Consider the following 12,546-nt stretch of genomic DNA (forward strand, 5'->3'; position numbering starts at 1 on the left):
CTAGGCTCTTCTGGCAGCGAGTCCACAAACTTGGCCATGGACTGCCAAATATTAAAATCATAGCGGCCAAGCAAGGCCTGATGGTTGGCCACTCTCAGCTGGAGGCTGGACATAGAATAAATTTTTCTACCAAAGAGATTAAGCCTCTTTGCCTCCTTATTCTTAAGCATCCATCCCGGTTGGCCCTATCTATCGCTCTCATTGGCTGCCGACACAACCAGTGAGCTTGGGGTGGGGTGGGTATGTAGATATTCAAAACTCTTAGCGGGGACATATTTTCTTTCCACCTGCTTGCAGATGAAGGGAAGGGAGGAGGGTGTCTGCCACAGAGCCTTGATTAGTTTCACCACTCCCTCGTGCACTCGCAGTGCCACCTTGGAGGGGGCTGCTGCATTTAATACATTGAACAGGGAGTCTAAGGGCTCTGCCAGCTCCTCAGCTTCCAGCCACAAGTTCGACACCACCCTCTTCAAAAGCTCCTGGTGGGCCCGTGCATCATCCTGGGGGACTGCGTGAGAAAGCCCAGCAGTTGCTTCATCGGGCAAAGATGATGAGGCGGCAGGTATAGGTGGTTCTGTCAACTCCACTGCTTCTGCCAGGGGAGCCGCAGCCCATGGCCGAGGCTGGCTGTCCCCGGGGAGCTTGCTCTGACTCCACATCTGAGTCAGGGGGCAGGCAGGAGACTGTCGCCAACCATCTTTTGGATGCCCCCGAGACAGATGGGGAAACCCCCCCCGGGGAGGTTCCATAGTTGTCAAGGGGCTGGCCACTGGCCCTGGGGCCATGCAGCCACTGGTGGCCCAGAGGGGAATGCCGATGTCCCCAGTGGATGACCTTGGCCTGCAGGCAGATCTTCCTCCTTGGGCTCAATACACGTCCTCCTTGCTGTCAGAGCCCGAGGAGGGAGAGACTTGTCTGGGGGACCAGGATGGTACTGAGGCCTCCGGTCTACCCCATTCTTGTTGGCTCTCTCCGCGGACCTCCACTGGGGACCTGTACCAGGATGATGGCTCTCGGTGCCATGACTCCAGTGACCGGTGGCGGCCTTTGGCGGATCGGCGACAGTATCCCGGAGATTGATGCCTCACGCTTTGAGAACGGTGCCACTCCAGAGACCTGGAGCAAGAGGATCACTGTCTTGGAGACTGTTGATGTGCTCGCAGTGATCCGTACCAGTGATCTGGAGACAGGACTCCAGGGACCAGCACCTCGACACTCCGGAGCCGTGCTGAAGACTGGGAGATTGACTCGGGCGCTCCCGGCACTGGGGCTATGGGGACTGGTGACGTGCCTCTGCAGGTCTGTGCCAGACTGCCGGCGATTGATGCCAGGACTTCGAGGAACACTGCCTAGAGTCCGGGAACTAATGCCGGGAACTCTGGCAGGGAAGCCGACCTCCATCTGGGGTGGCGCTGTTCAGGTGAACGCTGGCAGGGGAGCGGTGCCACACTGATGGAGACCTCTGGAAGGGTCACAGGGCAGGTTTACCCCTCGAACGGGGCACCTCACTGCCTGGCGTGGGCAGCACCAGAAAGGACAATATGTCCTTAGCAGCTTAAAAGGCCTCCAGTGTGGACTGCACCACCAGGTACCGAGTGCCTCTGCCGCTTCCTGGGTGGCAGATGGGTCTGAAAGTGGGCTTGCCCGCTCAATGGGAATTGGAGCCTGGCCAATGTCTGAAGAGGAAGAGTTGCCCCATGTGGGCCTTTGTTCTCCTCCCCTTACAGGATGTAGGAGACCGCCCTCTCCCGGCCTTTCTTTGCTTTTTAGCTGAAACTGGGGATGGGAATCGGCGCCGGTCAGAGGTAGGTGCCGGCAGCATGCTCCACACCAAGGCCACAGTGCTTGGAGCAGAGTCCAATCTCGTCGGCTCTGAAGCTGGTGCCAGGGCAGACTCCATAAGGAGTGCTCGGACATGAATGTCCCTCTCCTTTTTGTCCGCGGCCTGAAGCTCTTGCAAATGCGACACTTGTTGCTCACGTAGGTTTCCCCTAAACACTTGAGGCAGCTTCTATGGGGATCACTGACTGGCATAGGTTTTTTGTAGCAGTCACAAGGCTTGAAGCCCGGGGACCGGAGAATGCCTTGTCCCTAGGCTAAGTCCTGTACAGGACTAACTAATTAATTCTAACTGAACACTAAGGGAACTATTATCTATACAACTTTAACAACTATATACAACGAATTCGCTGCTAGGCACAGTTGAGATAGGAAAGCTTGCCGAGGCAAGGAAACGTTCCAGCACCATCACTGGCGGTCAGAAAGAACTGAGGGAGGGGGAAGCTGACGGCGCTCCTTATACTGGTGCATATGCGCGCTACTCCAGAGGGCGCCAGAGCCAGTCCCCTACAGATACCACTGAGGCAAAAACTTCCAGCACCGGTGCATGTGCAAGCACACACACCTACAATAGAATGGACATGAGCAAGTACTCTAAGAAGAACATTTGTTCAATCATACTCTCTTGTCCTCTGTTTGTGTGTGTAACCATTCAACTGTAGTATCAGTTCAATATCAGGTATGTTCTCAATATCAGAGAAATTTATCATGTAATGATAGAGGAACAGACTCAAGCTAATAGGTCACACACAAATGTACATATATACATAAAATATATAGATACATATCTATACATTTTTTTCATCTGCACCTTCACAGATCTTATTCTACAATTTTCTACCTGTTAAATCTGAAATTGCACTCTATTCTAAGCATGTGTACATGCTGAGACATTGTCTAGTCAACCAAAAGAAATTTTACACACACATGCACACAGCCAGTGGATCACAGAGATCATTAGTTTCATTGCTCCACAAAAGCAGAGGGCATGTATGTAGAATGATTTTTTTCAGCTCTATCACTCAGCCAAATGAAATCTGATTTTCACCAGACCAATGAAACTAGGGAAACATCTAGGGAGATATTTAAGAGTAGGTTAGATAAATGTCTATCAGGGATGGTCTAGACAGTATTTGGTCCTGCCATGCGGGCAGGGGACTGGACTCGATGACCTCTCGAGGTCCCTTCCAGTCCTATAATCTATGATTCTATGATTCTATGATCTAGGGACTATATACATCCCTGTCAAATGTCTAGTTTCCAATACCAAAGCAAGACTGCAAAAAACCTACATTTTTCTCTCCTTCCATCCTGGGAATCAGTTCAACTGTTTACAGTGAAACTTTCAGGAAAAAAAAATCCTTCCCTGGCTGAGCAACCAAATATCCACAAAAAGATACAACTTTGAGAATATTATAAACAATCAAAAATGACCCTGTAGAATATAAATGCTTAAACAACCTCAGCTGTGTGTTGCTATGTCGTATACCCAGAAAAAAACCCCACACCAATGTACGTTTATACAACCAGTATTTTTTCACCCTATGACAGACAGGGTCAAGTGACCTGAAATAGTTTTGTATACTGCACTCCTAAGCAGGTCAATATTTTCAGCATCAAAAGCTATTGATTTGCTAGTAATTAACACTGCGCTACATGAATGTATGTACTCAAACACCATCTCCTCTGCACAGGGTAACTCTGATACTGCAGCATATTTTTCAAGCAAAATGACCCATTAGTTTTAGATATTTAAATTTACCCTGATGTTTGATGCAGAATTTGACCACATTTCTTAGTCTTTTGCTGCTTTTAGGCTTGTCAGCCACAATGTAATAAATAGGAATTGTGGGGAAAATGATAAGGTGCTAACCAACTTTGTATAAAAACATAAAAAAGGAGAAATTTGCTTAAGAAACTGAGTAAACAATTTTAAGTGAATCTGAGGGACAGAAACTGAAAATTAATCAAGAAAAATGTTCACCTATATTTATATAAGATGGTTACCACTATTATTGCAATAAGTCTGCCACCCATTCAGATTACCAAAAAACTATCCCCTCTCCTCTAATTTAGGTTGGCAGCGACCCAAACATTATTTCAGGCCAGTGCAACAACACGAGGTTGTGATGTGATGGAACATAATGTTGAATCAGGGCATTGTAATGCAACAAATTTGTCCTCAAAACCACTAACAGATCTAATGGAGGGTCATATAATCCTGTGAGATAAAAGTTTCAGCAGAGAATAACTAAATCTTATGTATTTTTAGAGAAAAAAGGTATTTTAGAAAGTGTAACAGAAAACACATAGACTAGAATTTTTCAATTGATGGGAAAATAGCTGTCTCAGCCAGAGATTTCAGCTATTATATTCCTCAGTCTTTTTCCAACATAAGACAATTTCTTGCCACTGTAAACCTGAATTCCAGTCAATGTCTTTATGTACAAACACATATACGTTGTATAGAGAAGTACTGAAGAAGTAGCTGCTCCCCAGAAATATTTGAACTACATAATTTTTGTAAATAATAGTTCATTTAAGTTTTATTATTTTAAAGGTCTAAAAAAAAAAAAAAATCTCAATACCCTGATTTTTCCTTCTGGAAAAATCCACTCTAACCTGCAAAAAGTTTGTCCACCAGTCAATATTTGTCTACAGTGTCAATTGCTAAAGGGAAGTTTTTCGGGATAATGGGGTTGTTATGAAAAATCATTATAACTGATGGCAGAAACTTATTCTGTTTCTGTGAGAAGTGAAATGGTTATAGCTGTGACATTTAAAAACAACAATTCTTGAGCACTCCAAAAGCTTATGGAAACCTTCCTTGATGGAAGCACTTTTTTGGTTTCCAGTTCCCTGGAAACCCGTGGTGCCCTCATACAATAGCAGTGAACAAGAAGTACATGCTTCATGTTTCAATGAGATGGGAAGGAGGGGAAGAGAGAGAGAAACAGAAGCACTGAAGTAAAAGAAGTGTTATGGTTTTGCCCTTTATGAGTGAGATCAAAGATCAGAATCACCGGCTTGCAACAAATCTATACAAAACCCTTCTTGCATGGAGCTTGCACAAAGTCTGAGAATAGGCTCACTGAAGCATGGTGGTGATTTAAAAAAATAAAAACAAAAAACACAGCAGACGGACGTGAGGATGGATAGTTGAATAAATGGAATACAACATAATCTACTTAGGTCTGAAACCAAAGGCCTGGGGATTAATAGGTTCGATGAGTTGCAGTTACCTGGTGTGGCTGTTGGATGACAGGCTCTCCCAGGGCTGTACGCTACAGCCAGTGATCGCATAGGCTCCCCCGCAGCTGCCATCTAATTTCATCAGCAGGGCTTTTGCTGCATTCTCAGCTGTCTTCCTGCAGTCGTGAGCTCTCTTGAGCATCTGGGTAATGTTCTCATCACCTGTTTGGTCCCCTAGTTTGCAAACAAACAATCAGTGTCAGAGCTTCGAAGAGCATACTGAAAATTAATACTAGAATACAGACTCTTAAAGCTATTTTCACTTAATGCTGTGACATTAACACCTAGCTAGCAATTTGTGATCTAAGTGAGACTAATACAGAGAAAAAGAACAAAGCTATGACTTGTATTTATCTGTTTTGTACTAGAGGTAAACACATACGATGCTGCCATCAGACAGGACAAGTAAGAGACAGTTTGCTCTGTGCAAGACTGTGCTTTATCCTCATTTGAGCCAAGCATTGTACATCCACATTTTATGCTCGCTAAATAAGCCACATGCCCTTGAATATTAACCCTCCAGAAGGGTTGCCCTTAAGACAGCATTAAAATTGTGGAAGCGAGAGTACCAGCCAACAGGCGCGGGCTGGTTGGGCTAATCTCCTTGAGAAGATGCAGCTACAACTCCCTTGTATTTTCCATGTAGGGGTGTAAATCCTCACTGATCTTCATAGCCACAGAGAGGAAAATTATCTGTGTTACCAGCAATAAGGATACACCAAGCAGTGCGAAGGGCAGTGAGAGGCAGCATATTCTAGTGGAAAGAGCACTGGACTGGGAGCTGGGAGAGCCGTGTTCCATTCCCAACTCTATCACAGACCTGCTGGGGGACTTTAGGCAATTTGCTCTCTATGCCCCAGCTTCCCTGCCCATCCTTTTTGTCTCTTTTGTCTATTTAGACTGTAAGGTCCTTCAAGGCAGGACCTGTCTCTTACTATGTGTTTGTACAGTGTCTAGCACTAACAGGGCCTCATTCTGAGTTGGGGGTCTTGGTGCTGATGTAACATCAAAAAATAAATAATAAAAAGAAAAAAAAAGAAAAAAGCAGAAAATGCCAGGAAATTCAAAGTGATGAGTGGAGCAACATCCTCCATTCAATCAATCAATCTACTGGTTATGGAAGTTGCAGGAAGAGTATGCACGATTTCACACTGTACTTCCTGGCTTTTCTCCCCGTCTATCAAAACTTTAACACTATACACACACTCAATAAAATAATCACATACAAAACTTAAGCAACATAATATTATCCCAACCCTTTCCTCCCTGTTCTGGGTTTTCTGGTGGTTGACACCAGAGACTGTCATGATCATTCTCTCAAATATCAGGATGTAGAGAAAATCCAGAACTGGGTACATACGACTTCAGTGTCTTATTCTACATTTCTGTTAACAGGCCAAATCCTGAGGTGCTTACTCAGACTTTATTTGATCAGTTCTCAGGCAAGTTTCCCACTGAAGCCAATGGTAGTTTTGCCTGCAAGGGACTGAGTAAGGCATTAGGATTTGGCACCAAATTTATTATTTTAACAAACAAACCAGATTTGTGGTGCTAGACAAATCATTAATAAAGACATTCTGGGATTTGTGTAAATTTGGAAAATGTATATTTCTCCGATATAATGAGACGGCTCTCAGGATTGTGGGGAGGGGTTGTTCGGTGTCTAACTTTAAATATAAACTAAACTAATTTTTACTTTAAACTAATGCAAAACAATAACTTTTGTCAGGCAAAGACTCTTCTGACTAAATTTCTCAGTGAAATAAAGTTTCACAGCCAAGCTATAACCTCCTGAAAAACAAGATTTATGATGGAAATGCTGGCACAGTCTCCACTAAAGGGTGTGAGTGGTAATGCTACTATTAAAAAAAAAGTTGACGGTAGACACCTATATAAATGTAGGTTACACCCTCTCTTTTATAACCTGAACATGGAGAAGAAAACGAATACTTTCCTTTCTGGAGTTACTTCTTGACTAGCAAAATCTAAGGCCTAATACACACTTGCTCCTAATGCCCTTTCATAAAGAAACAGCAGTACAAATTCAATACCAGACTACCAAAAGGAAGGGCTAGAATCTAGAGAAAAATCTGCTGAGACCTTTCCTGCATGACATACTCTGCAAGGAGAAACACACCTACACAAAGACTTGCACAAACCACTAGGAGAGATGCAAAGTAAACTGCCTGGAAACAGCGTAGTAATTGTGGATCATTGCGTCTAGCCTGCAGAAACAAGAGGTGGAACTCATCTGTCTTGTGGCTCTGAAACCAGCTGGTCGTTTGGTCCTTAAAAGCTTTCAGTTTACATTTCAGTGGTTCTTGAGAAGCTGGCGCTATAAATTAGTGTCTAAAGGCAGTGTCTAGGTCTCAGCACAGTATGGAAAGCTATTTTTCTGTCTGAAGGTTTCATATACCTTCTCCCTCCCCTCCCCCCAAAGCAAGGTCCAAGATTACTACTACCACTCCCTCCCATCAGTAAGAGGAATGAGCCTCTGTAAAATTAAGAGTTAGTTTCACAGTGAAAACATTTATTTATTGACAGAAAATGTGACTTGTGTGCAAAGAACTCGCATGTACCATGTTGAAAATGGATTAATAAACGGGCTGACTCTGTTATTAGGAAAGCACCATCCCCCAAAGAACATTTTCAATAGCAGTGTTAACTAGTGTCAGTGTGTGCTGCTGAGTAACGAAATGAAATAGAACAACACAGAAAACAGAGGCCGAAACCTCCGTCCATGCAGTAAAACATGAGACGGAAATGTTAAAACACAAGAGTACCATGGGAGCTTGGAGGTAAAGACTGCACATGGTATTTTATCTGCATTATGGTATATTTGAGAGTACAGATTTAAGACCAGATTTTTATGAAACACAATTTTTGTGGGCAAATACTATGGCTATGTACACAACTGTGGTAATGGCAAGTGCAAATTATGTAACCCAAACCACTGCATTCAGTATGTGAAGCGCATGCTTGGGTGCTTGGCGGTATCAGTTTAATCACTGTGCTTGGTATATGGTTATTGCCCAACAAAAGTAATCCCACAAGTCCAGAAGATGCATCTCCTGTAATACCATATATGGTTTATTTTAACTTGCTTATAATAGTTTGTTTCGGTTCCAGTCCCAATTTTTGTGTGTGTCAAACATTTTATTTATTCAGTTGAAAACATGAAAATAAGCACATATTTGGTGGGTAACAAACTGTCAGGAGATGATTCACTGTTGCAACCAGCCCTTGTAAACTGATAAATGTTAACTGAAGTGCAGAATGGGATTTAGAGAATGACTCATTGAGATCTTACCAACAGAACCAACGCCTGCAGCTCTAAATTGACCAAGAATGAGACTCTGTTCACTTTCTGCCAAAGCCAGCAGCAGCTCGTATGCTTCTATGCACTGTTCACTGAAATAAAACAAACACAATATCTGCAACTTAGACAGGAGAATCAACATCAGAGATCAACACTGGATAAGTGGTGGTGGAAGAACTAGGCCAGTGGTTCTCAAACTTGGGCCGCTGCTTGTTCAGGGTAAGCACCCTGGCGGGCCGGGCCAGTTTGTTTACCTGCCGTGTCCGCAGGTTTGGCCGATCGCGGCTCCCACTGGCCACAGTTTGCCGCTCCAGGCCAATGGGGGCTGCAGGAAGGGCAGCCAGCACGTCCCTCGGCCTGCACCGCTTTCTGCGGCCTTCATTGACCTGGAGTGGCGAACCACGGCTAGTAGGAGCCTCGATCGGCCGAACCTGCGGACGCGGCAGGTAAACAAACTGGTCCGGCCTGCCAGGGGCTTTCCCTGAACAAGCAGCGGCCCAAGTTTGAGAATCACTGAACTAGGCTATTCCTTTCTATTTGTATGATAGCAGGGACATTACAGAACTACAGCTGTGTCAGTAATTGATTTTTTGATTCAATGGCAGTTCTGAAAAATCAGAAAAAAATTTGGTTCAAGTCAGGCCAAATCTGAACTTTTTGGAAATATTCAATGAATAGAAGAAGTTGACAAAAAGCCTGTTTTGGGTCAAATGAAACATTTCACACTTAAACTTGGGTCTTCCCTTAGAGAGTCATTCTGTCCTTCTCTGGACCACTGACTTTTTAAGTATTTTACACAAAATGGATCAGTGTCAACAGGAGAAACAGAAAGAGATCCACCCCAGAATGCCCTCCTATAACCCGGTGGTTACAGCACTCACTTGAGCGGGAGATGACCCAAGTTCAAGTCCTGCTCCAGTGACTGACTATTTACAGGAAATAAAAAAGCTTCAGTAAGAAAGCTTAAGAGGGACCCATCCCAGAATAGCCTACACTCAGCTGCAAGAGGGAAGCCCTGGGGTCAAATCACTGGTCCAGAGAGGAGATTTGAACTTGGGTCTTCCACATCCCAGGTAATGTGGTTTCTCCCACCAATGGTCAACAAGCCTCCCCTTAGATATGCAGCCTGTGAATGTTGTCCCCAGGCTGGCCCTAACTCATTGAATAGGAAATGGGAGAGGTGGAATGACCAGTGAGAGTTGAGCTTATCTTTCTTCAGAAGGGTGGCTGATACAAGACAGTAATCTGACCAACAGTGGAGGCTATTTCTTGTGAAGTTGCCTTTCCAATTTTCCATGTTATTCAAAACCCTTACCAAAATACTTATGTTTTTCTGATCCTCTGTTAAAAAATAATCCCCTGTCCAAGACTTTCCTTAAACCCATTTTCCCCACTGCAAGGAGATCACTACTGAACCTACTTGGGAACCACTCATTTCTGCTTTATTTAATATGTAATATATAAAATTTATTCAAGATCAACTTCCTTCAAAATGAACAGGATTTGCCCTAATGCCACAAGTGTTTGCTCCAAATTAGTCGAAAGAATGCTCCAGAGACACCATTTTTTACAAATATTTTAAAGCAAATATAGTTATTTGGGACCAAATCCTGAGAAGTGTACCTCACAGTTCCTACAGAAGTCAAGTTAATTCACAAAAGTCAATAGGACTTGTGGGTTCTTTCTTTATACCATCAAGCTTGTGAAAGATGCTAGACTGACAGTAGGAGAAACTGAAGTCTCCTATTTATACAACAGACAGCTAAAGCACAGACAACTCCAGCACAAGCTTCTTCACAGTGCTTCTCCAGCGTGCCCCAACCTTCATCTGGAGGGATGCTAGAGTGTGAGAGTGGAGTTCAGTCATTTTACCTACTGAATCCTTAACCTCTTGTTGGGATGGCTAATGATCATGGCTGCCTATGTGATGAGGACACTGGACTGCGAGCACCCAACACACTTCAAATAGAGCAAGACACAGATTTAACATTTCTCAGACACTGATTCATTTCTTCTCGCTGAAGAAATATTGGAAAAATATTCCCAGCAACGTCCATCATATTAATATCACAAGTTGCTTATTATTATCATCATCATCACTTTTTTCTTTATTTATTTTCTTCAGTAAAACCTGCAAAGGTTGTTTCATGTACATATGAGAAGGAGGGGGGAAAACTAAACAAATCTTCCCTAACTCTAATCTTCATTCTGTATTTCCAAAAAGAAGAGGTAAAGCTATTTAGTGTGACAGCTAAATTCATCCCTGATGAAACGCCTCTGACTACAGTTGAGTTACGTATCAGACAATAACTAAATGTAGCTGCCTCATGAACCTATCTAACCAGTGCATCATTACTCACACCAGAATGGAACAGAAGCAGGATGTTCTGTTGCAGAACAGCAGCTTTATGTCCTAAGTTCTGTAGCAAGTCTTGTCCCCTCACTTTTCAAGCTCAAATTCCCAGGCCACATATTTACATACCTGTACTGCAGTGCAAGTCTGAGTGCCGTGGCATTGGATTCATATTTCCCAACCAGCATGCTCATCCTCTCAGCATTGCTCTTGCACTCCTCCAGCGTTATTGTCAACAAGTCATTCTGGGATTTTAAGTGCTCAATACGGCTGTAGAGAAGGAAATAATGTTTAACCTTCAAGCAGAGACAGAGGTCTGTTTGTCTTGAAAACACCAAAATGATCCCAGTTTAGAATGTCAAAGAACATTTGGCTGGCAGTATTTTAAAGTACTACAGCTAAATCCATGGGTTCCATGTACTGTGACAAGAACACGGGAGGATGTTTACTTAGGTCTGGGACAATCCCCCACCACTAAAAAAACAACTGAAGAACCAACCAAAGAATAAAACATCCCTTTTTGAATTCTCTGTTGCTTTCTCATTGCAGCAAGCCTATGTAACAGCGTGATCTTATTACTACTATCCTTATCCTCCCTCTATCTTGCCTTCCTACCTTTTGGTCACACTTGTATCTTGTCTTAAATCAACTTGTAAGTTCTTTGGGGGCACGGGCAATGCATAAAACTCCAGGGTATAGCCAACTGCCACTGTATTTAGCACCCAGCAGTCCGACAGGAACTTGTATAGCGCCTTGGGGTGCACCATCGAAAGTCCTGCTTGGGTCCACCGGAGTACCTATGAGACCCCAGCTGGGAGGTTGAGGTGGATGGAAGTGGTTGACGGTGCTAGTAACCTCTCCCTTTTCTTTTATAGGGTTCTTGTCTTGGAAGCTGAGCTGAGAAGCATGGTGGCTGCTGGGGCCAGAAGTGCTTCCTAGAAGCAAACAGAGCATTGAGGCCCAGGGACCTGAGCAGTGCCCTTGAGTCCTTCAGGGTGTGCAGTGTTGTGTTCATCTGCTCCAAAAATAGTGAGGAATCCCAAGGACTGAAGCCAAGATCATTGCCTCAAGGTGACGGCAGAAGCCATTGTCCTCACCACCACATCTGTGGCAATTAATGCTGCCTGGAGAGAGGCTCTGGCAACATTCTTCCCCTCGTCTAAGAGGGCTGAGAATTCCTGCCTAGAGTCCTTAAATTTGACCAAGGAGTCCCACAAATTGTAGTCATATCTTCCCAATAAGGCTCGTTCTCCGCTCTTTTCAAAGTGGGGGGCAGACAAGATGGGGTCTGCCACAGGCCTTTGACCAGACCCATTACTACCTCATTAATGGGGAAGGCCACTTTAGATGGAACTGCTGCTGCCAGAACGTCAATGAGACCGAGGGATGATTCCTTAAGATCCTCAATCTCTAGCCCCAGGTTAACTGCTATCCGCTTTAAGAGCTCTCAATGGGGCCAAAAGTCATCTTGTGGTAGTGAGCCGCCCAGCCACGGTGGTGAAGGAATCCCCTTAACAATAAGGGGAGGTGGTACTATTTACACTAACCCTATTTACAATATATACACTATAACTAAACTACAGACTAAACTATGATACAGAGAAGAAAAAAGCACTCATAGGCTCCTTGCCAAAGCAAGAGGAGATTTTCAGCAACTGTCACAGGCAATAAGAAGGAACTGAGAGGGTGTGTGGCTGGCCTCACCCCTTACACTGGTGCATAAGCACGCGGCACCAGAGGGCACTACAGCCAGCCCGACAGATACTATTGAGGGGAAAATCTC

General features: G+C 44.2%; 1 protein-coding gene across 11 annotated transcripts in view; it reads right to left on the reverse strand.

Annotated features, from left to right (window-relative positions):
- Window positions 1–12,546, reverse strand: part of MCC (MCC regulator of WNT signaling pathway) — a 327,625-nt gene that overhangs the window by 40,715 nt on the left and 274,364 nt on the right. For all 11 annotated transcript variants that reach the window (XM_065550317.1, XM_005281600.5, XM_042840458.2 and 8 more), the window contains 3 exons: window positions 10,893–11,033; window positions 8,402–8,502; window positions 5,082–5,265 (listed from right to left, as the gene is read on the reverse strand). In XM_065550317.1, the coding sequence (XP_065406389.1) occupies window positions 5,082–5,265; window positions 8,402–8,502; window positions 10,893–11,033 (426 nt within the window). The remainder of the gene's footprint in view (window positions 1–5,081; window positions 5,266–8,401; window positions 8,503–10,892; window positions 11,034–12,546) is intronic.

The sequence above is a fragment of the Chrysemys picta genome, chromosome 6, assembly GCF_011386835.1.
Source record: "Chrysemys picta bellii isolate R12L10 chromosome 6, ASM1138683v2, whole genome shotgun sequence".
Classification (NCBI taxonomy): Eukaryota; Metazoa; Chordata; order Testudines; family Emydidae; genus Chrysemys; species Chrysemys picta.